We start from the raw sequence: 22494 nt of genomic DNA, 5'->3' as shown, positions 1-22494 counted from the left end.
ACAAAATAGGACACGAACTTCATTGCGAGAGGAATGGATTCTTCTCCAAAGAGTAAATTGTATTAAGGTCAATAATCAGAAAATTATAGACAATATTAAACTACATTGTTTTGATATTTAACAGTTCAATCAATTAATATATTGGGACCATTAATTTACTCGAATAACAAAAACAGATTGACAGAAAAACGCTAAGAGAGACAATAATATCATTATTAATTATGTATGCGTTATAAAATTATTGTCTGAATACAATGTTGTGAGAGTATTTCAGTCCAAATATGGTACGTGTAGAATAGCTTTATCACTACGAAATAATGCTGCTGTATGCTACCGACATTTAAGGTTTGAATTCAGATATACTAAGTAATAATATTGTTTAATCACAATACATCTTTATTAAATGTTCACCTCACACTGCGGCTTCAAGAAAAAACAATTTTGAAGCAATGCCGTTAGAGTGCCATGTTTATTTCATATGTTTAATGAAAACAGTAACACGTGATATTTTAAATCGCTATGAATCGCTCCGCTCCAATAGTCTTAAACTCTTTTTCGACAACGGCATGTATAAGTGAATGTCCGTCTCTGCTTTAAGTACGTACCACTTCTCATATCAAGTTTATCCTAGTTCTCAGACGCTTGAAATGTTTAAGTCATTGTATAGTACTCATTACCTGAGGTAGACGCCAAGTCCGAGGGTTTTGGTTGACTCCCAGAGTGGATGATCTATTGGCATTATTTATAAACAAAATAAAACAATCAATATAGGCGATAATTTGCGCCAAATCTGCGTATTGTAAATTGAAAAAAGCCGACAACAATATATAGGAAATTAAAGGGGCCTATTTACAGATTTGTACATGTATTGAAGTTTGTCATCAAATGATTTATATTGATTGTAAACATTGGATCTACATAGCTCCAGTAAAAAACAAGAATAAAATTTTTAAAAAAGTAACCCTCAATCGGACTTAAACCATTGACCTCTGGATTAAAAGTCTATCGCTTAGACCACTCGGCCATCCGTAATCACACAATAAGTGATGTATTTTATACTTTTGATAAGCACTCCTCGTAGTATCACAAAATATAACGACAACAACAGAACTCTCCGAATTATTCAATCGTTTCGTGTTGCAACGCTGTATAATTTTCATGATTTTAAATCGCCAAAAGAGGCCTATACAGGATATTTTAGCACATGGTAAATGTTCAGTATAAATGTTTCCAAACAAATATCATAACTACAACGAAAATTTTCGAATCTGAAACATTTTTTTAATTTTGTCAATTTACCAAAACGTGAAAAGGCCCCTTTAAATAGACACAGCAACTAACAGAAAGGGAAAAAAAAACTGTTGACACAGCAACTAACAGAAAGGAAAAAAAAACTGTTGATTAAGAGTTATTTAATTATTTTCCGTTACCTTACTATGAGTACAGAATTGAAAGCACCGTGGTCATAAAAGTAGACTAATGAATGCAAAAGTACTGAAGTTCCACCAAAGCCCGGTATTAAATACGTTATGCAAATAACAAACAAACAACGGGCTAACCTCCTTTTTAAACGTCTTGTGCAATTATGCATTATAAGAATTACAATTGCCAGGACGTCGATGTCGCGGCTATAACAATTAAATATAACTAATTAAATACATATAATATGCAGATATTGCAGATAACGGTGTTAAAATTTGCTGAGCTTTTTCATGTTTGTGAATTTGATGAGTTGAATGGTAAAGATGAGCGTGTATAAAAACCCACACAAGGTATTGACACAAATTCTTAAAACATATAAAACATTGTGAATGAACGATATAGTACTTTAACATATATAAAATCGTGATTTGATAATAACTATAAATGCAATCTTAGTTTAATGAGCATTAATATATGTAGTTTATTTTTTAACATAATAACAAATCACACTATATGAGCACTTGTTAATAGTATGCGATTTATCGATAAAAATAAGCGACACATACTTTTCATTATACATGTCATGTCAAAAATTGTAAAAGTTTAAACAAATACATACTTCAGAAAAACATTCTTTAACTGATCTTGAATAGTGTAGATTGTTTTATCTGCCTCAGTTACGTTACTTTCTTTCTGTATGTGCGTTCACATTAATTCATTAATACTGCAATTTCATTAAAAAAAACTTGTTGGTTTCGAAAGGGGAAAATCGTTTTACCGATATTGAAACCTTAAATAACTGAAAAATCTTGCATAATACGTTTGTTTATAATTCAGCTGTGAGAATTTAGAGCTCCAGATAAGGATTAAGTCTAAATGTATTTCATCCCCTGAAATTATTTTTAAAGCGTATTGTACTCCTTTGTTTCAGCCATAAACGGTATTAAGGAATATTTATGGGTATTTTCCATTTCCATTGAAAACTGACTAAGTAAATGGCGTGTTTAATCTAGAAATATTATTATTTGTTATTTATATTATTAAATGCAAACAGAATGAATTTAAAATGACGCTATGAACTGACTTTCTATAAAAGATATTCCCGAAGGAGCCGCTTGTCGCTTAAAACGTCCCTTTTTTGATCCACAAACATGATCAATCTCTTGCACGACGGTTACATTACATTCACCTCTGTGTTGGGCTTAGAACGGAGTATTTTTATGAAAGCGTCTCATTTATGTCATGATCATTCCAAGCGTTCATCATTGAGGTTACAGAATACTAAACAATCTCTTGCACGACGGTTACATTGCATTCACTGCATTAAAGAAAACCATCTCATACCATGATATCTTATATCAGTCTTAATTCATTATTATAAAATTGATATGTTTTTTTTATGTTAAGAAACCAACATACATACACACGTCGAAGCAATTCCTAACGTCACTCAAAAAAAATATGTTCAATTGTTTACATTTGTGAAGTGCGTGGAATGATTCCATCTGCGTAAATGGGCAATAAATTAGTTCCAAAGAGTTGCATTAAAACTCGCAAGTTTTTGCACGATTTATCGTACATTTAAAAGTCATATTTCTTAATTTAATGCATGCGATCTTAAATATCCAATCAAATATACGTTGAATGCGTTTGTTCGGTTTTATCTATTTTATAGACAAAATGGAGGGCTGAGCCTTTCGCAGAGTTGTATGTGAGAGCAAGGAACGACAACTCTGCGTGGAGATTGAAACATGATGGGCCGCCATTTTTATAACAAGCTTATTTTGATTGACTTACTTTTGATTCAAAGGTTAACTTACACTAAAAACTCAACTGGCTTATTGGTTTAACCGGTTACGTATTTTAATCGATTTAAAATACGTACCAAGATTTGTATTGCGTTTTGTTACGTACTAGGCCGATTTTTAATGCGTTTTTTTAATTTTTTCAATGCGTAAATACGCAGATACGCCTCTTATCTGGAGCTCTGACCGTAAGATTGTTCAGTTTAAAGTTGTTGCGGGTAAAAGTGAGTACATCGAACTCGTTGAAAGGCAAACAAACACTAAATGTGAGAAGACATTTGAAGGTGAAAATGTATCGAATAAACAGGTATAAAATGTACGCATCTGAAAGATTAGAGGACTCTTCGGCACCAGGCGTGTCTTTTGATTTAGCAGCAACGAATAAACCGAGCAAAAAATGCATAAACAAACACACATGCAAATATAGGAAATAATCAAAGTCGGTGTTCTAGTCGATGAGCCCCCCCCCCCTCCTCACACACGCACACAGTAAATAAAATAAAATTAGTACTCATACAGTTAAAAAAGGGATTCTATGCCTAGTCACTTTACAGAAATGATGCAACTTGTCATCACTGAGGCCACTAAAAAAGCGTATTTCATAAGTATTTAGCATTACACCTAGATTTCGATTTGTTCGATTGGTTATATTTTGTTTGGCGTTATACACATATTATAGAACCCTTTTATTGATATGCTCCAAAAAATACAAGGATTACAATATGAACAAAATCCACGATGGGCCATAAAATGGCCTCAACAAGAAAGAACATATAGCTGTATTGGTTTGATCATTTCAATCTAACATTGCTTTGGTATAAATTTTATAAACGCATGCTTCAACGAGACGCACGATTCAACAGTATTGATATAGAACACTCAGTGGCCCTGGACTGATGTATGTACCAACTTTGTCTACACGAACACAAACAGAGGCTGTATAAACAACCTAGCACATCTTCAACGCAAAACAACTGCAATCAACTATTGTTAATTATAACTAGCGTAATGTTTCGGTTTCAGACTTTGTTATTGCATCTAACAAGTGTATGTGACTGCATGATTTTTACAAGAAGGATGAAAGGTAAGTTTGCATCTTTGTATTCGGCTTTTATACTTGCTTCATATTGTTATCGACTTAAAGTATCGTTATGAAATATAAAAGGTTAATCGCATTGTGTTTCCTAATGTGTATTATTTCAAACCATAAGTCATTACTTACAATAAAACAAATCACTAGACCTGTCGTATACTGTTACTATGGACAACTGCAACTGAGAAACACTAGGCCTAACGATAGAATCGCCATTCATGCTTAAAGTAAATGCGTAGCGGCACCGAAAGATGGATCACACCTTAAATTCTAATTTCTTAATAAGTGTGAAACATTATATAGTTTCGTTCTAACAAATGTAATTGATGCATGCGTCAACATTCTTGTTATTAATTCTAATAATTGTGTACTTTGTTTAAGATTTAGTAGACAATATAACATTATTGCTACTTGTATTACAATTCCAATAATATAATCTTAAATCTATGCAGTAAATTGGACAAAAAAGTAACACCAGCACGATCTATATTGCATATGTTATTACTGATTGAATATGAGCTGTAATTATGTTGGAGATATTAGAAGCAGGTAGTGAAATACAATTGCAGGCGAACCGTACATTGAAAGAAACGAAAGAACACACACATATTTATACAAGATGTTTTAAATCGAATATCAAATAACGATAATGATTTATTTTAGATATTTTCTATACAGTTTGTTTTGATACTGTGTGGCGAAATAGTGTGTACGGTTTAGAATATTGACAAAACAAGATGTTTGTCCAAGATACATGTTATATCCATGTTACTTGACTTTTAAACGGATATGTTTTTGTAACACAGCTTCAATTCTTATATAGAAATAAAGGGATATTGAAAATGTACTTAAGGTAAATCTATTGCTTTAACCGTTTACTGTAATTTTATGTTATATTGGTTGCGTCCATCTTTTTTTCAATCAACTGTCTTTCAATTTGTGTGCATGTAAAGCCATGTACATCCCTTGCGGCAAGTATGAGTATGGAGATAATGGAGATAAGTCCCTGTCTGTGAGCGTATACACAGCGCTCGGTAACCAATTACTTCGGTGTGGCATATAATGATAGCATGGTTAAATATGGCCTGATTGTCTCTGCTTTCGTTTTGAAAATAGAAGAGGGAATTTAGTTGTTGCTTTAATTCTTTTTCTACGATTTTGTTTCAAAAAGCTGAGACAGTCGTTTTACCTTTAAATAATTAAACAAAAGTGTGAAGTGTGGTCTAAGAATGCATTGTTTCAAACAAGTAAAATATGTCTGTTCGGACAGTATACCTACTATCTCCATATACAATCCATACATGACTCACAACGCATAGGAAGCACTTTTAAATACATTTCCAGATGAAATGCAAATAATAGATAAAAGGATGAGCGATATCAGAACATCGCTTATGGATATCGATATAAGACATGCTATATAAAATACACATAAATTATATAACAACAAACCCAACCTATAATGTAAACTTCAAATAATTGCAACAACGGAAACTTGAATCTAATCTAAACTATAAACCACACCAAAACGTATAACATAACAAAAGCTTAAAAGCAGATGTTACTAAAAAAGATTCAGTAAAGGAGTTGGGTAGCGTAGAAAGGGAAATGTGTTAAAGAGACGAGGAGAGAGAGGATAAGTTATGCAGAAAGGAGATCGCATGACGATGTGGAGGGGAATGGGAGGGGGGGGGATAGGAAAGAGCTGGGGGTGACATATATTGTGTGAAGGTGGCGGAAAGAAATGCGGAAAGAGGGAAAGGTTCGGAAAGAGGGAGAGGGGCAGAGAGAGGGGACACAGAGAGAGGGTACAATGGAGAGGGAATGGTGGACGGAAGAAGTGAGGTGTAGATAGTGATAAATAGAAGTAAGGTCGCAGGGAGAGATTAAAGGGTCGGAAAGAGTGTGAGGCCGGACCGAGAGAGAAGAGACGGAGAGTGTTTTCGGGACGAATAGAGTGTGTGTAGAGGACGGAGAGCGCGACGGACGGAGAGAGATAAACGGAAGACGAAAAACAGGGTTCGGATTGTGTGTGAGGGGCGGAGAGGAGGGTATTTGGGGGGGGGGAGTTTTGGAGATCATACACATAAATTTAACTCGTAGGCTGTTTGGTGTATGGGTTTTAAGGTATAATTTTGAGATCAACGATTAAGGTCACAGCTTATTATTGTACTTACATGTCACAAATGATATTTGTTAACATGTCGTATTGCAGTCCTGTCTCCTATTGGTGTACTTGTTGAGGGATTTTCAAAATATTGCATTTTTACAAGCACATCTTGTTACGTTAAGTACAAAAGTAGCCAGGCATACAAACAGTTTTTAAAACGAAATATCTTATCACTACGTTTTAGGATCATGTCAAGGCTCATTTTGCAGTGTTTTTCTGACGATAGTTTATCACTATTTGAACAGCTCGGCTTATTTATGGTCTATCTGTATCAACTGATAACAAACGTTGAACTTCCTTACACAACTGGAGCAACGCGATTAATATTAAGCAGAATGATACCCATATTTAAAATTTTGTTAAAAGAAATTATTATTATTATTATTATTGGATTGACATTCGTTTGGAGTGTAAACGGTAGGCTGAATATTGCACCATTTTTTCCTCATTAATATTATTAAATGCATTATGAGGTTAGCATGGATGCACTAATTCTTTCGTTTGAAAGACTGCTATCATGGAACTGTTATAGACATGCGTTAAATATAAAGGAGTTGTTTGATTAGCGATCTGTGGAATATGATACTCGTCCCACGCTGTCAATTAATTATAGTATAATAATACAACAAACAAAATACGTCTAAACGACATAGTGAACACGTCTGAAAATAGACTAGTATAGTTTTGCTATTTGATTGGGTAATGGCATTTTTTACCGTTTATTTAAATCAAATCATATTCCATTGTAAATGTAAGAATGTGATTATTTTATTAGTGCATGTCTGTTGCTTCATTTCTTTCATATAGATTTCACTTGACATGGCTCCATAGGTCACGGATTTCTTCCGCTTTATGTCACTTGACACAGAAACGAGTGCTGTGTGTCTGGTATAATGTCGCACTTTTAATACCATTGACACATGTTTAACGCTTGTTGGAATTTAACGCGGGTCTTTCGAATAGTTGCTTTTCTTATCTCCATGCAGGATAACTAATTATCAGGTTGTCATTTGGAATAGGATGTTTGTTTGTACGGGGACAGGGAAATAAAGTTACTTAGTTATTTTTGCCTATGCATTAAGTAGTTTACAAATTCAATATAATAAAATCGTCAGCGGTAGAGCTCTAGATATCTCTAGATCTATGTGTGCATATTCTATTTATAACATTAAGGTAAACAACTGATTGTGCATGAAAACACGAATATAACGACAAATGGAACACTACACACCACTTCGAGCATAAATACAATAATCGACGGAAGGGTTGGTGCAGCGGAATCATGCAACTGCTGTGCAATACTTGACAGACCGTCATGGCTGCAATTGAATCTGGGAAGACCGTATTTCCTTCAGGAAATAGAAATATTTGGCAACTATGATGGATGTCAGTTAATGATTTATCTAATTTAGAATCGCTGATTAAAACAATATAAGCAGTGATTTTATATTTCACTTTTAAACAATATTTACACGAAAATAAAAATAAGCTGTTATATTCTGGTAAATTCATGCTGTGCTTATGTATCATTTTCCTTCCCGCCATTGTACCCTAAACAACGCTATGTTAACAATTAATCTAAATACGTTTGTGCTGATTGTGGTATTTATTTGAATGTACTCAATCAAACCCGTAATATTTTAAGCATTTGACATATAATGTGTCATGGTTTTGAAAATATCAATTAATTATTTGATCCGCAATAATTTGTATCATATATACACTTAACCCATAAAGCTATTGCATCCTTTCAGATATTTGGCAGTTTGAAAATGTAATCATTGAATTTGGACTTTCCGTTGAAAGACTTGCAAGACTTGCAAGCTACGAATTAACACGAAATGAAACAGGCGAAATACAAATTAAACGCCCACCTTACGATGCTGTTCAGTTCATTCGTATTGTTGGGCCATATCAATCAACAAACCACACATCTATGACTTTGTGTGAAATTAAACTATATCAGCAAACAGGTGACGAATCTTAAAATGTTGTATGTCGCGCTAATTATATACTAGTATGCCAGTTACGCATGTTTCTAAATTGCTGTTTTTTTATGGTGTTTAGGACTGTATGTATAACTTTTACCTGACAGATGTAATCATTTCACTTTTAATAAGTCGTGTCGTTTTAAGACAAGAAGATTTCGTTGAATGTAAACATTATGAAATGTTTAACTAAATATTGTCATTTCAGAGATAAACATTATAACACAAAATATGAGCACGAGCCAGTCCGAAACATATTATAATTGCAGCGCCAATAATGCCATTAATGGTCTATATCATTTAACCTTCGATTTCGACGAAATTGTATTATGCCACATATGTAGTGCGTCGATGGGTTACGAGCGGTATCCATGGTGGCAAGTTGACTTGGGAGAAACGGTGATGGCACATAGTGTCAGAGTTCACGGACGCTTTGAACGTAAGTTCAGTACTTCTGAAAAAAATACATCATGATCGATTCGTGATTTCACAATACGTTTCACATCAACAAGCGTTGATGGCAAAGATACCCCGCCGTGGAATGGTCAAAGAGTTATTTTAGTATTACGGTACAAAATTTAAGTCTTTCATGACCTCATTTAATTTTGGTCGTGCGTTTTGGCAATTATATTTAAAATTAAGGCCGCTATTTATTTATAGCTTACAATAAAATGGCACACCTATGAAAGTGTCGATTGCACATAAGTGTACAAACTAACACGAATTATATGTTTACAACAACTTAGCATGAGTGACTGTGTTTTGATGACTAATATCTGGTTGATACAATCTTTAGATCGATTAACCATTAAAACGTATGGTTTTGCTATTCAATTTTCAGGAGCATCAACATCTTTAGTAGGAGGCTTTATATGTGTTTTCGGACGCAATAGACGTTTTCGTGGATATTGCATACGCTATTGTAGATAATTTAGTTTAATGATGTGTTTTATTTCATACATGAATTTGTCATTTTAGCTCATGCTGAACAAAGTGCAAATCTCCAAGTATTTATAAGCAATATGACACATGATTTTACAAATGGTACATTCGTTGGAACCATTGCAGAGTCCGGCATTGTGAACGGCTCAGTATTGTTTTTCAACCTTCGAATTTTCAAATACTTGACAATTTTGCGACGTATGCCTTCTGTGATGGTACTTTGTGAGGTAGAAATTTACCATGCAGGTTATTAAATCTACAGGTCGCATTTACGTTACAAATGACAACTAAATGCCTGAATTTGTTATAACTTGCCATTAAATATTTAAATGTATATGTATTTATTTTGTTGTAAAACTATGGTTTACGCTCATAATATCATTTTCGTGTCAATCTTACAGAGTGTCCATTCGGACAACACGGTATGTTGTGCCGACCTTGCTCACATTGCAAAGATTCAATATGTGACGCCATTTTTGGCAGTTGTACAAACGGCTGTGGGCCTGGGTGGAAGACATCATTATGTACTAACGGTATAAGTCTTTTTTGAATACTTCAAATTTTGATAAAAAGCAGTAAATGTAGTTTAAAACAATAACAACATAAACAGTCGAGTTTTCTTTTTACCTATGCCATATCTTCCATCAAAATATTGCATTCATTAAAAAACAAACCTGCAGAATTGTCTCTTATTGCAGGGTGTGACAACGGTAGTCGTAATTTTTTGATAAGTGAACAATATAATTACAAAGACCGAAATGATTATATGAAAATCTGATAACTTACTCGACTCTGATGGAAGAATTTATAGGAAAAGAAATAAATCAAACAAATCAATTAAACTGTAAAATAGCCGATGTGAACGAATGTAGTAATTACAATAAATCATATTCATATAAAGCATATATGAATATATTCATATTAAGATTAGATCCGTTTACATGTATTAACGGTTCAGACATTTATATTGATGGATTTCAATATCATGGTGTGCGAAAAAAAATTCGTTTCGTTCTGTAATATATTACGTGAAGGAATATAAATTTCCACTTCGATTGTCTGTTTTCTTGTTTAGTCTATGTAGATTTATAGCACAGCTTCCGTATTCTCATGCGAGAATGAATACAAAATTAATAACCATTGAATTGTAGTTAAGAATGTACCATTAATTACAAAGTATGTTGAAATACATCACATATATAATTTCAGAATGCGACGACGGCAAGTATGGCATAAACTGCACAAACACATGCAGCCCTTCCTGCATTGATCCAAGTTCGTGTAACAAAGTTAATGGAACATGTAATGGTGGATGTCGCCCTGGATATCAGTACCTGAAAGACACAACTTGCATGTCTGGTATTGTTTTCGTATTATATTAATTTGCGGGTTCTGTCTCATTTGCAAGTATTTGGAAGCCATCAAAGGTACCGTTTATTACCAAAATACTTCAAGGAAAAAGTGTTTGATTTGAGTTACATTTCAATGCATTGTTTGAGATAGAACATACAATTAAATATGTAAGGACAGTTGTTTTCAATAAAGAATGAAATAGTAATTAAGAGTGTAAACATCAAATGTACGTATAAATAGACAAGTTAAAAATGTTCTTTTTATCATATGTCTCTGTCATTGACCATTATTAAAAGGACAGGGATGTTAAAGGGGCCTTTTCACATTTTGGTAAATTTACAAAATTAAACAAAGTTGTTTCAGATTCGCAAATTTTCGTTTTAGTTATGATATTTCTCAGGAAATAGTAAAACTGAATATTTTCCATGCTCTAAAATATGCATTATTTTCATCTTTTGACGATTTGAAAACCTGAAAATTATAAAGCGTTGCAACGCGAAACGATTGAATCATTTGGAAAGTTCTGTTGTTGTCGTTCTATTTTGTGAATCTACGACGATTTCTTATATAAGTAAAATAATACATCCCTTCATACCATGAGCACGGATGGTCGAGTGGTCTTAGCGGAAGATTTTTCCTCCAGGACTCCAGGGGTCAGTGGTTACTTTTTATTCTTTTTTTTAATTGTATTCTTGTTTTTTTTTACATGGGATTTTTAGGTCAAATTTATCGATATAATGCATTTAATGACAAGCTTCAATACAGTCATGCCAAAATCTGTGAAAAGGCCACTTAAAAATATTATGAACATATCAAAAAGCTTAAGAAATGCATTTCATTTGCTAGAAAATTAACAATTAGAAAGTAAACTTAAGTATGGAGTGAACTGTTCACAGTCAGTATGGTTCTGGTAGTTTTCTTGTATTCGCTCATGCAATAAACTTGTTTTGACCTTTTCTAAGACGCGACATGGTTTTCAGGTTATTCATGGACTATGTTTCATCTTAATGCAAGTTTGTTATACAATACGATGCATATCGGTCTTATTCTGACGGTTATTTACCTAACATGGGTATAATTTAAAACATAATCGATACAAATAGATTAATTAAAAACTTAAATATTATTCAATAAACAATAAAATGATCTCTAATTTACTTCTGATTAAAAATTGCAGAATGCAGCGACAGAACTTATGGGTTAAACTGTTCAGAAACATGCAGCCCTTACTGTATTGATCCAAGTTCGTGTAACACATTAAATGGAACATGCAATGGTGGATGTCGTCCTGGATATGACTACCTGAAAGACTCGTCTTGCAATTTGGGTAATGGTTTTATAAATATACTAATAGTATATGTAATGATTGGTTCGGCATCATACCCGTTCAATAAGAAATTACCGATGTTAAGGTGTATCAGTTTTGACCGCTTACTTTTTGTCAGTTGAGATGTGAAATCGGGATCTTATGTAATGTATTTCTGTTCGATTAGCTATGATTTTTAGAACTCAAAGTGCGATGGACAAGTATAGTGCAACTGCAACTGAAATCGCTAAATATCTTTAGTGGTGATAAAAAACTAGTAATTTGCCTTTAACTAATTCAAAACAAAAAAATCAAACTACGGAATAGCTGCCATAAATGTAATCTTGTTAATATGCACTTTTCATTTTATCAAGGCAATCGTCAATAAATAAAACACAGCAGTATATTTAAAATTGTTATAGTTGAATTTAAAACCTTGACACGATAAATGCAATGTATTAATGTTTTATTAGTCCGTATAAAGGCTTGACGAACCGTACACTTATCCCGGAATTAATCACAAGAAATTTCTATCAACTTAATATAAACCGTAGAATATTGCAACATAAATTAAAGATAAATGCAAGGTAACGTTTATTGCTTTACTTTTTAGTTACGCAAAAACTCTCTATTTAAAAGAACAACACAATGGACTTACAAAAAGACATAATCGAGCATTTCAGAAAGGAGCCATAATATTTAGTTTTAATTACTATTTTACGTTTCGTGCATATGCTTCACTTTATTTTAAATGTTTTACTTATCCAAGTTAGTTGGCCAATGATAAAATATAAGTATCATATATCTGTGTTTTCGATATGATAACGCTTACTAAATTAATATTAACGTTATGCAACTGTATACGTATGTTGCAACGATTGGTAAAATAAATCAGTCCTTAGCTTAATGTGCAATCCATCATAATACAAGCAAAGTTAAACGTGTTTAGTTCACGGAATTTCGTATACTGAAACCAGTGCCAAAATGCAAAACGTGTTAAGAAGAAAACATTAAATACTTTTATTTACTACATTCACGTTCGCATATTTGGTCTTATAATGATATAATTGTTTTATGAAATCTCTGTTTCAGATGAATTTGATGTGCATTAGTAGTTAATTTCAAATATGGAATTTGTTTTCAAAGTTAGGCAATATAAAATGAAAGTATAATAATCAGTTTACGTATGTCTTCGTATAACATCCATGGAATATTGCAGAATGCAGCTATGGCTGGTATGGGTTAAACTGCACACACCAATGCAGCCCTTACTGCATTGATCCAAGTTCTTGTAAGAAACAAAATGGAACATGCAATGGTGGATGTCGTCTTGGATATGACTACCTTATGGACCCGACCTGCATGTCTGGTATTGTTTCTGTTTTCTAATATATACCCGCACTGAATGATGTTATCATGTCAGAGTCAATAAACAACGTCGATACAAATAGATGTATTACACACTTAAATATTGTTCAATAAACAATAAAATAATCTCTTATTTACTTCTGATTAAAAATTGCAGAATGCAGCGACAGAACTTATGGGTTAAACTGTTCAGAAACATGCAGCCCTTACTGCATTGATCCAAGTTCGTGTAACACATTAAATGGAACATGCAATGGTGGATGTCGTCCTGGATATGACTACCTGAAAGACTCGTCTTGCAATTTGGGTAATGGTTTTAAAAATATACTACATGTAATGATTGGTTCGGCATTATATCTGTTCAATAAGAAATTAACGATGTGTAGGTGTATCAGTTTTGACCACTTACTTTTTGTCAGTTGAGTTGTGAAATCGGGTTCTTGTGTAATATATTTCTGGTCGATTAATTATGATTTTTAGAACTCAAAGTGCGATGGTCTAGTATAGTGGAACTGCAACTGAAATCGCTGAATATCTTAAGTGGTGATAAAAATTAGTAATTAGCCTTTAACTAATTCAAAACAAACAAAAAAATCAAACTGCGGAATAGCTGCCATAAGGGTAATCTTGTTAAAATGCACTTTTCATTTTATTCAGGCAATCGTCAATAAATAAAACACAGCAGTATATTTAAAATTGTCCAAGTTGAATTAACAACATTGACACGATATTAAATGCAAGGTATTAATGTTTTATTAGTCCGTATAATGGCTTGACGAACGGTACACTTATCCCGGAATTAATCACAAGCTATTAACTTAATATAAACCATAGAAGATTGTAACATAAATCAAAGATAAATGCAATGCTACGTATATTGCTTTACTTTTTAGTTACGCAAACACTCTCTAATTAAAAGAAGAACACAATGAACTTACAAAAAGACATAATCGAGCATTTCTGAAAGGAGCCATAATATTAAGTTTTAATTGCTATTTTACGTTTCATGCATATGCTTCACAGTATTTTAAATGTTTTCTACTTATCCAAGTTAGCTGGCCAATGATAAAAGTTCAAACTATAAATGTTTTATGTAGGTAAGTATGCATTGTTTATTTCAACAACCGTTTAAAAAGAAAAGAGTTATTCCATTTGCGCCCACTTACATAAGTATCATATATCTGTGTTTTGATATGAAAACACTTACTTAATTAATATTAACGTTATGCAATAAGTTAATCAACTGTATACGTATGTTACAACGATTGGTAAAATTAATCAGTCCTAAGCTTAATGTGCACTCCATCATAATACAAGCACAGTTAAACGTGTTTAGTTTACGGAATTCCGTATACTAACCTAATATACACATGAAGTAAGGTGACAATTGTTTGTTTCATTCCCGATTAGCATGAAACCAGCGCAAAAATGCAAGACGTGTTATGAAAAAACATTAAATAATTAATTGTTATATGTAATATCCCTGTTTCAGATGAATTTGATGTGCATTGGTAGTTAATTTCACATATGGAATTTGTTTTCACAGTTAGGCAATGTGAAATAAAAGTATAATAATCAGTGCACGTATGTTTTCGTATAACATCCATGGAATATTGCAGAATGCAGCTATGGTTGGTATGGGTTAAACTGCACACACAAATGCAGCCCTTACTGCATTGATCCAAGTTCGTGTAACAAACAAAATGGAACATGCAATGGTGGATGTCGTCCTGGATATGACTACCTTATGGACCCGACCTGCATGTCTGGTATTGTTTCTGTTAATTTCACATATGGAATTTGTTTTCACAGTTAGGCAATGTAAAATAAAAGTATAATAATCAGTGCACGTATGTTTTCGTATAACATCCATGGAATATTGCAGAATGCAGCTATGGTTGGTATGGGTTAAACTGCACACACAAATGCAGCCCTTACTGCATTGATCCAAGTTCGTGTAACAAACAAAATGGAACATGCAATGGTGGATGTCGTCCTGGATATGACTACCTTATGGACCCGACCTGCATGTCTGGTATTGTTTCTGTTTTCTAATATATACCCACACTGAGTGATGTTATCATATCATGTCATAGTCAATATAATTGGTTCCCCACAAAATGCCTTACATACTTGTCATTTGTGATCGCTCATTTATGTCGAGTTCAGACTATTACACTTGAAGTGCTATTACTTTTATTAGTTATATCATATTTATTTCCATTTTGTATTTGGCGAATCATTTCGCTGAATTCATTGACAGACAAACTAGTCAGCCAAAATAAACAACGGATCTAAGCCGAAGATTGAGCTTCAATTGCCATGTTCGTAATCGTCGTTTAAGAAACTATGTATTTTAAAGGGACCATTTCACAGATTTTGGCATGTATAAAACTTTGTCATAAAATACTTTATATTGATAAATGTAAGCATTGGATCTAAAACGCTCCAGTAAAAATCTAACATTAAAAAAAAGAAAAAAAATAACCCTAAACTGGGCTCGAACCACATACCCCTGGAGTTAAAGTCCATCGATTAGACCACTCAGCCATCCGCGCTCATACAATCAGTGGTGTATTTTATACTTTATATAAGAAATCCTCGTAGTCTCACAAAATATAACGACAACAACATAACTCTCCAAATTATTCAATCATTTTGCATTGCAACGTTTTATAATTTTCAGGTGTTCAAACCGTCAAAAGATGCATATAATGGATATTTTAGAGCATGGTAAATGTTCAGTATTACTGTCTCCTCACAAATATCATAACTGCAACGAAAATTTGAGAATCTGAAACATTTGTTTAAATTTTTCAATTTACCCAAACGTGAAAAGGTCCCTTTAATGAAGAACGTGTTTTTGCAGAATGTGCCAATTGCAAATTTGGGATAAAATGTTCACAGATCTGCAGCCTAAATTATCGCTATACAAATTTCTGCAACACAGAAGGTGGGGCCTGTATTGGGGGTTGCAGTCTTGCCTTTGACTTTGCTAAACATTGCTTAAGTTAATTTCCTATTCTTTCAATAAATTTAAAAAAAAACTTGCCATGATCAAAACATATTCTGCACTTGACAAAACTATAATACACATGTTAACTGATTGTAAATTATATTAGATAAAAGAATGTGATAGGAGATTACCAAAAACATGACGACATGAACAGGTCAAATAACAAAAAATGCATTTGAGTCTTCTTAAAAATATGCATATGTCACTCTCTAAACTAGCCTGTGTGAACAGAATAGGGAAATGCTACACTTAATGATCATTGATTACAAATAAACTTTAAGAAGTCTGAATATGCTGTACGAAATAATAAGTTTATATAAATACTTGTATTTTATTATGCGCTGAAATATTATTTTAACTCCGATTGATTGTTACCTTGTTTAATATATAATTATTTTAAATTACATAGCTACAGGATCATGACGCACGGATGACTAAACAACTAACGACCATTATAGTTTTTGTAAATGTACCATTCAATAGAGAACTTGTTTTCAGACATAAAAAATAACATTGCAGAATGCGTTGACAGCACGTATGGGTTGAACTGCACAAAGTCGTGCAGCCCTAATTGCGCTGATGCACGTTCGTGTAACAAAGTTAATGGAACATGCAATGGTGGATGTCGTCCTGGATATGACTTTTTTACAGACTTAACGTGCATGTCTGGTATTGTTTACGTTGTACCTATGTCCCACAGTTCAGACTTATTTGCAAGTATTTGTAAGCAATAGAAATTACCGTTTATTTAGAAAATATTTAATGGGAAAAGATTGTGATGTCTATTGTTGACATTATCATTGAGAACATGTGCATAACAATATAGAAGTGTATTGTGACCGCCAGTAATTCACAGAAACGTTGACTAATTAGTGTAACCAAGTTTATAGAATGAATTATTCAAGTGATATAGTATCATATAACGTTAGATAGATACTTTTTTCATCACTCAATATACATTTATTAAAAATTCATTCTGAACCTAAGTTCAACAAATCATACAACGGTATACAGCATAAATGTTTATTAATTAACGGTAACATAACTATCTGACATTTTACAAATACTAGTGTTATAAGGATCATTCACACGCATGTTTTTGCGTTTTTGACATTTATATATATAGATGTATATGTCGGCAAATAAATTCATAAATTTACATAACTGTAAAAAGGTTGACATATCTCTATATCAAGATTGTTAATATATTGTTTTCTATGTAAAGTAATAACATATTTAGTTGTTTTGGAAACGTTTTATTATATTTAAACATTCTTTGCAGTTACTGGGTATAGTGTGTTTTAATGTTGCATTTCGTTTGGCAGAATGCGACGATGGCAATTATGGATTGCACTTTTCACATAACTGCAGTCAGTATTGTTCAGGTATTCACTCATGCAACAAACAAGATGGAAGTTGTATAAGAGGATGTCTGCCTGGCTTTGACTTTTCCAAAGATGCGACATGTTTTTCAGGTTATTCATTAAATAAGTGTCATGTTTATACATTGAAATATGTTATAAGAGTACTATTCAGATGCGCGTTATGTAAAGTTCTTGAGAAACCATTTCGACGATAATGAACCTAACGTGGTCATAACGGAATGCAACGCAATAAAACTAGACTAATCAAAAACGTAAATGCTTTGCAATAAACATTAAAACTATATAATATGCCATTGATAAAACATTACAGCATGCGACGCAGGAAAATATGGAATAAATTGTTCACATTCATGCAGCCCTTACTGTGCTGAACCTCGCTCGTGTAACAAAATGAATGGAACTTGTATTGGTGGATGTCGTCATGGATATGACTACCTTAAAGACTCCTCTTGCAATTCAGGTAATGTTTTTGTTAATAGACTATGTTTAATGATTAGTTGAAATCGCTAAGTAAATTATTATACAGAATTACATAACTAATGATATGTAGTTTCGTAACTTTTCATATCATAAACTCATGCACATATGGTCTTTAAAAAAAATTCGATGTCAGCTTGCGAACTAGGATACTTTGGACTAAACTGCACTTCCCCATGCCACTGCAAAGAAGGACTTCAATGTGATCATGTATCTGGAATCTGCTCTGTGCCAAAATGCCTACCCGGCTGGACTGGCAAAAACTGTAGTATAAGTATGTATTCACAATTAAACGATGTAAATAGTATCACACATTACCTACTGGACTGGCAAAAACTGTAGTAATTAAACGAAATAAATAGTATCAAACGTTTCCTATGAGATTGTTCATGGATTTTACTTCTCACCTAGATGTGCGTCAAATCATTTCGTATGTTTGTTAATTTATTAAGTTTCTTAGGATAGACAATAAAGTGTCAATACAAGAAACATTATTCAGTTAATTCGAACGTTTGAATAATTTAAAAGTAGCATGTCGATTTTATGAAACAATACATTGCAAGTACGCATTTCGTTGCACCTCATTTTTTGTACAGGACCACAATATAAAAATGGTTAATATTCAAATATCGGAATTTATTCCTGTTTTGGAACAAGTGACACAACCTTCTTCGAACTATCATGCAATGACATCTTTGCCGACGTTCTCAAGAACTACAACAACTGAGGCAACATCACATCAAATACATGCACCCTTTTCTGCAATATCGTCAACGCAAGACAAATATATTCAACTACTATTGATTGTTATATCAGTGATCTCTACTATCCTGGTGCTTTTTATGGCAGGTGTGATTCTGTATTGCATAGTTCGTACAAAGCGCACGAAAAAGAGGTATTATGGTTTCTATATATTTTATTCGCATTGAAATTTTGTTTTAATCCATTTTTTTCAATATTCTTGAAAATGTTTCATCTGTTATAAACATTTCACTAATTGATTTATATCAACCATAGATCATCTGCCCACTTAGAAAATAAAACAAAGTCGACCAACCTGTCGTCTACTTCCGGTAATGAGTACGATGACCTGTCAACAACAGCGCGTGCGTCTGACAATTATGAACATCTTCAAATGAGAACGCGTAAGCAGCACTTTGGCGATGAAGCAAGCGTTTGAAAATAAATTGAGTAGAACAATTAAGTTGCACATAAAGTATATATTATTAAAGACAATGTGTGTAAAGCATTACTTATCCGAAACGAAACATACAATAAATCCTGTTATCTCTGACAATAGTATGAAGCTGCTTTGAACTTCTTTTCAGTTGTAGAAGCCGTCTAGTACTGGATTAACAATAAAGCTAGATAAAGAATGCATATTATAGTGTGAACATGGCTTAGTTTTTCATAATCAATAACGTGTAGTCATTGTGTTCGTTTCGTAATTTAACCTTTGATGACGAAAAATCATGAGACACTGGCATGTTCTTGATTTCTCAATGGACATTTCATACGTGTTTGAATTATATTTCAGATCTTAGGCACACGTAGGTCAAGGCTGTTTGAAAGGAACCATAGTTGGATTAAAACAACAGTCACACCAACAATTCATTAATCCAAGTTTTATCTTTTTGCGTACAATATCTGTCAGCTGTTGTGTATGAATATTTGTTGTCATTCAAGCACCGTGTATTTTTGCATTTTGTAAGATGCAATGAAATATCTGTCATGAAGGTACATAACTGCAAGCCTCTTAACATCTTAAGAAAACATTGTAACAGCTCAGTCCTTAAAATATGTGAATCCTTTTCTCCCCAAATATGCATGTTCGTGGTATAAACCTTTATGAAAAGTGAATGACAATATAATTTAGAGGAAAGATGTATACATTAATGTAAGTCTGGAGTCGGTAATTTCTGGCTTAATTTCCATTTGTTAAAAGAATGTAGACAAAGATCGCATAACGACGATTTACTTCCATGTTGTTTCTTTACGCACAGTCATGTACTTTATTTCGGGGAAGCACTGTTTTGTTATGAGTTATTTCTTGTAAATATACATAAAGGGATCACAAAAATGGCAATTTTAACATAATATTAAAATAATATGATGGGTGTGGCCATTTTCGTAAAAAAAACTAATCGTGCTCGGAGGTTAAGTGGTTCAATAACAACAGACGTGGTCTACATGAAAGATGTGCGGTATGAAATTCATTATCGTGAACGTGTACATGTATTTCTATTTATTTACTTTTACGTCTGCCATTAACTGGATTGTCAATGCATTTATAACACTATTTACAGTCGAAACGTGGTTTATGATATACGCTAGTAAGAATTATTATTGCATCTCATCATATGTCATTGAACATGGATTGCACATACTATGTTGAAAATTGAATGTTTATAATTTAAAATTTACTCATATTATTTTCTCCATCATGTCTCCATCGTGTCAATACTATTCCAAAACGTAAAAGTGTAATTACATGTACCATAAACTAATGCAAAAAGATATATGCAGAGTTAAGGGATGTTGTGCCAACTTAATTTGTCAAAGATATTTCAACCCTATCGCCTGTAAAATGCATGTGTGTGGCTTTTGTGATTTTTAAGTACTCGTTGTCGCAAACTTGTGTTGTCTATACAGATTTGTTTATCAAGAAAACAACTTGTGTGTTAGCAATGTTTATCACCCAAAAGAGTGATATTTGATCAATAGCGCGGTGTTTTGTGTGACTGCATTATGTGGCATATTACAATATTTCACCAAAAACAACAACAAATTAACACGAATTTATCTATATTAATACATAAATCGTCATCAAATCCATTAAATAAATAAATGCAATTCGTAACTTTTCTATTTATCAATATAATAAAACCATGCACTCAAACAGCATGCATGTCTGCGCGATTTATTATGCCTTCGCCGGCTATTTCGTTTTGTCATCTTCCTCTTCCCCAAGTTGTGCGCAGTGTTCCTGCAGTTTCTGGCATTGTTCTTCGTGATGGAACTTGTTTCGGCCTCTCAGACATTCTGAAAAGTGAATTTGAAATGTAAATGCATGCGTTTGTTTTATTTGTTGAATAGTACGTGATTTATAAAAATCACACTCTTGCTAACCAATATGTTATCACTATCTTGGCAATATAAGGATTTGGTATTCCAAGTACACTTTACGCCTGATCAAATAGACCAAATAACCGTGAGCGATATTGGAATCAGTAAATGACTAATACATATTTTAAAACATGTTAAGATGATTAATACTACTGAACATTAATGTAAAACACATTTCGGTGTACCGAATACCGCGTCACAACAGTTTTATAGGCAGTGTTACACAAACGTATCTGTTTGGTTATTGGCAAGCGGAAAATAAGGTCGCCGTGGTTTAATAGATATGGTGTCCGCCGAGCGACCGGGAGGTCACGCGTTCGATCTTCACCGTGGGAGCGTTCTTAAGATCTCCCACAAAGGCACCAATTACCGGTTCCAGGACCAGGTAACGGACGCGAGAGCGTTTTAATAAGCCTGTGGCTTTCGATAATATCGAGCTAAAATAAATCGGTTAAAACTAAGCGGAAAATAGGTCAAACATTGAACAAGTTTTCAAAGCCATACATTTCTTTAATATATGTAATAACGATTTATAGTGTTTATGTCAACTTACTGCCTACTTCTGTTTTTACGCAATCTGTGCCGTCAAAATAGAATGTGGCTGATTTCTCGTTGCATTCTTCTGCCAGTGTAAACACGCCTTCACAATCTAAAGAAAGACAGCTTTAGTAGAACGAAAACCTACGTGAATGATTCGCTCGTAGTACATTAATCCGATCTTAAAATGAGGTTGAATTTAATTTCATAATATATATCTGATTCATTTTTTGTGTTATGTCAGACACAAATAACATTCACCTGACCTTAGGCCATATGGAAAATGCAGTTTTATTTTGTTTTGTTTAAAACAGAGATTACACTCAAAGTGCATATTAACTACCTGATATATGATATAAAAACAACTTGTTACCGGCACGTGTGTAAACAATAGTCAAGTTAAAGGCACCTGTAATGGTATGCATACAACTTTATGGATACAAATATATTATAGTAAAAATGCGCTCGGTGATTGGACAATACGTCGTAAATAGAAATACGATATG

General features: G+C 33.2%; 1 protein-coding gene across 19 annotated transcripts; it reads left to right on the top strand.

Moving 5' to 3' along the window:
- Nucleotides 1-6772: 6772 nt before the first annotated feature.
- LOC127878020 (multiple epidermal growth factor-like domains protein 11) lies at nt 6773-20857 on the top strand. Of its 19 annotated transcripts, none has more exons than XM_052424409.1 (19): nt 6773-6907; nt 7664-7876; nt 8245-8463; nt 8687-8917; nt 9457-9647; nt 9822-9953; nt 10630-10779; nt 11951-12100; nt 13299-13448; nt 13605-13754; nt 15067-15216; nt 15333-15482; nt 16983-17132; nt 17789-17938; nt 18159-18308; nt 18462-18599; nt 18977-19220; nt 19343-19470; nt 19863-20857. In XM_052424409.1, exons 6-19 carry the CDS (start codon nt 9845-9847, stop codon nt 19877-19879), a joined length of 1986 nt encoding a protein of 661 aa, XP_052280369.1. In that variant the 5' UTR covers nt 6773-6907; nt 7664-7876; nt 8245-8463; nt 8687-8917; nt 9457-9647; nt 9822-9844; the 3' UTR covers nt 19880-20857. The 19 variants fall into 19 exon arrangements, with proteins under 19 accessions (XP_052280369.1, XP_052280371.1, XP_052280359.1 ...); XM_052424399.1 differs by having other exon boundaries at nt 6779-6907; nt 9457-9666; nt 19175-19220; XM_052424395.1 differs by having other exon boundaries at nt 6779-6907; nt 9457-9666; nt 18983-19220.
- The last annotated feature ends 1637 nt before the right edge of the window (nt 20858-22494 follow it).

Source organism: Dreissena polymorpha, chromosome 4 (genome assembly GCF_020536995.1).
Source record: "Dreissena polymorpha isolate Duluth1 chromosome 4, UMN_Dpol_1.0, whole genome shotgun sequence".
Classification (NCBI taxonomy): Eukaryota; Metazoa; Mollusca; class Bivalvia; order Myida; family Dreissenidae; genus Dreissena; species Dreissena polymorpha.
Note: the sequence above shows the minus strand (reverse complement) of the source record. Positions and strands in the feature narration are given on the sequence as shown.

Bases quoted from the DNA above. Each gene is read 5' to 3' on its own strand.
- LOC127878020 (XM_052424394.1), top strand. From the start codon at position 6,826: ATGATACCCATATTTAAAATTTTGTTAAAAGAAATTATTATTATTATT. The intron at 8,464-8,686 runs GTGACGAATCTT...TTGTCATTTCAG, and splicing joins TAAACTATATCAGCAAACAG to AGATAAACATTATAACACAA. The intron at 15,217-15,332 runs GTATTGTTTCTG...GGAATATTGCAG, and splicing joins GGACCCGACCTGCATGTCTG to AATGCAGCTATGGTTGGTAT.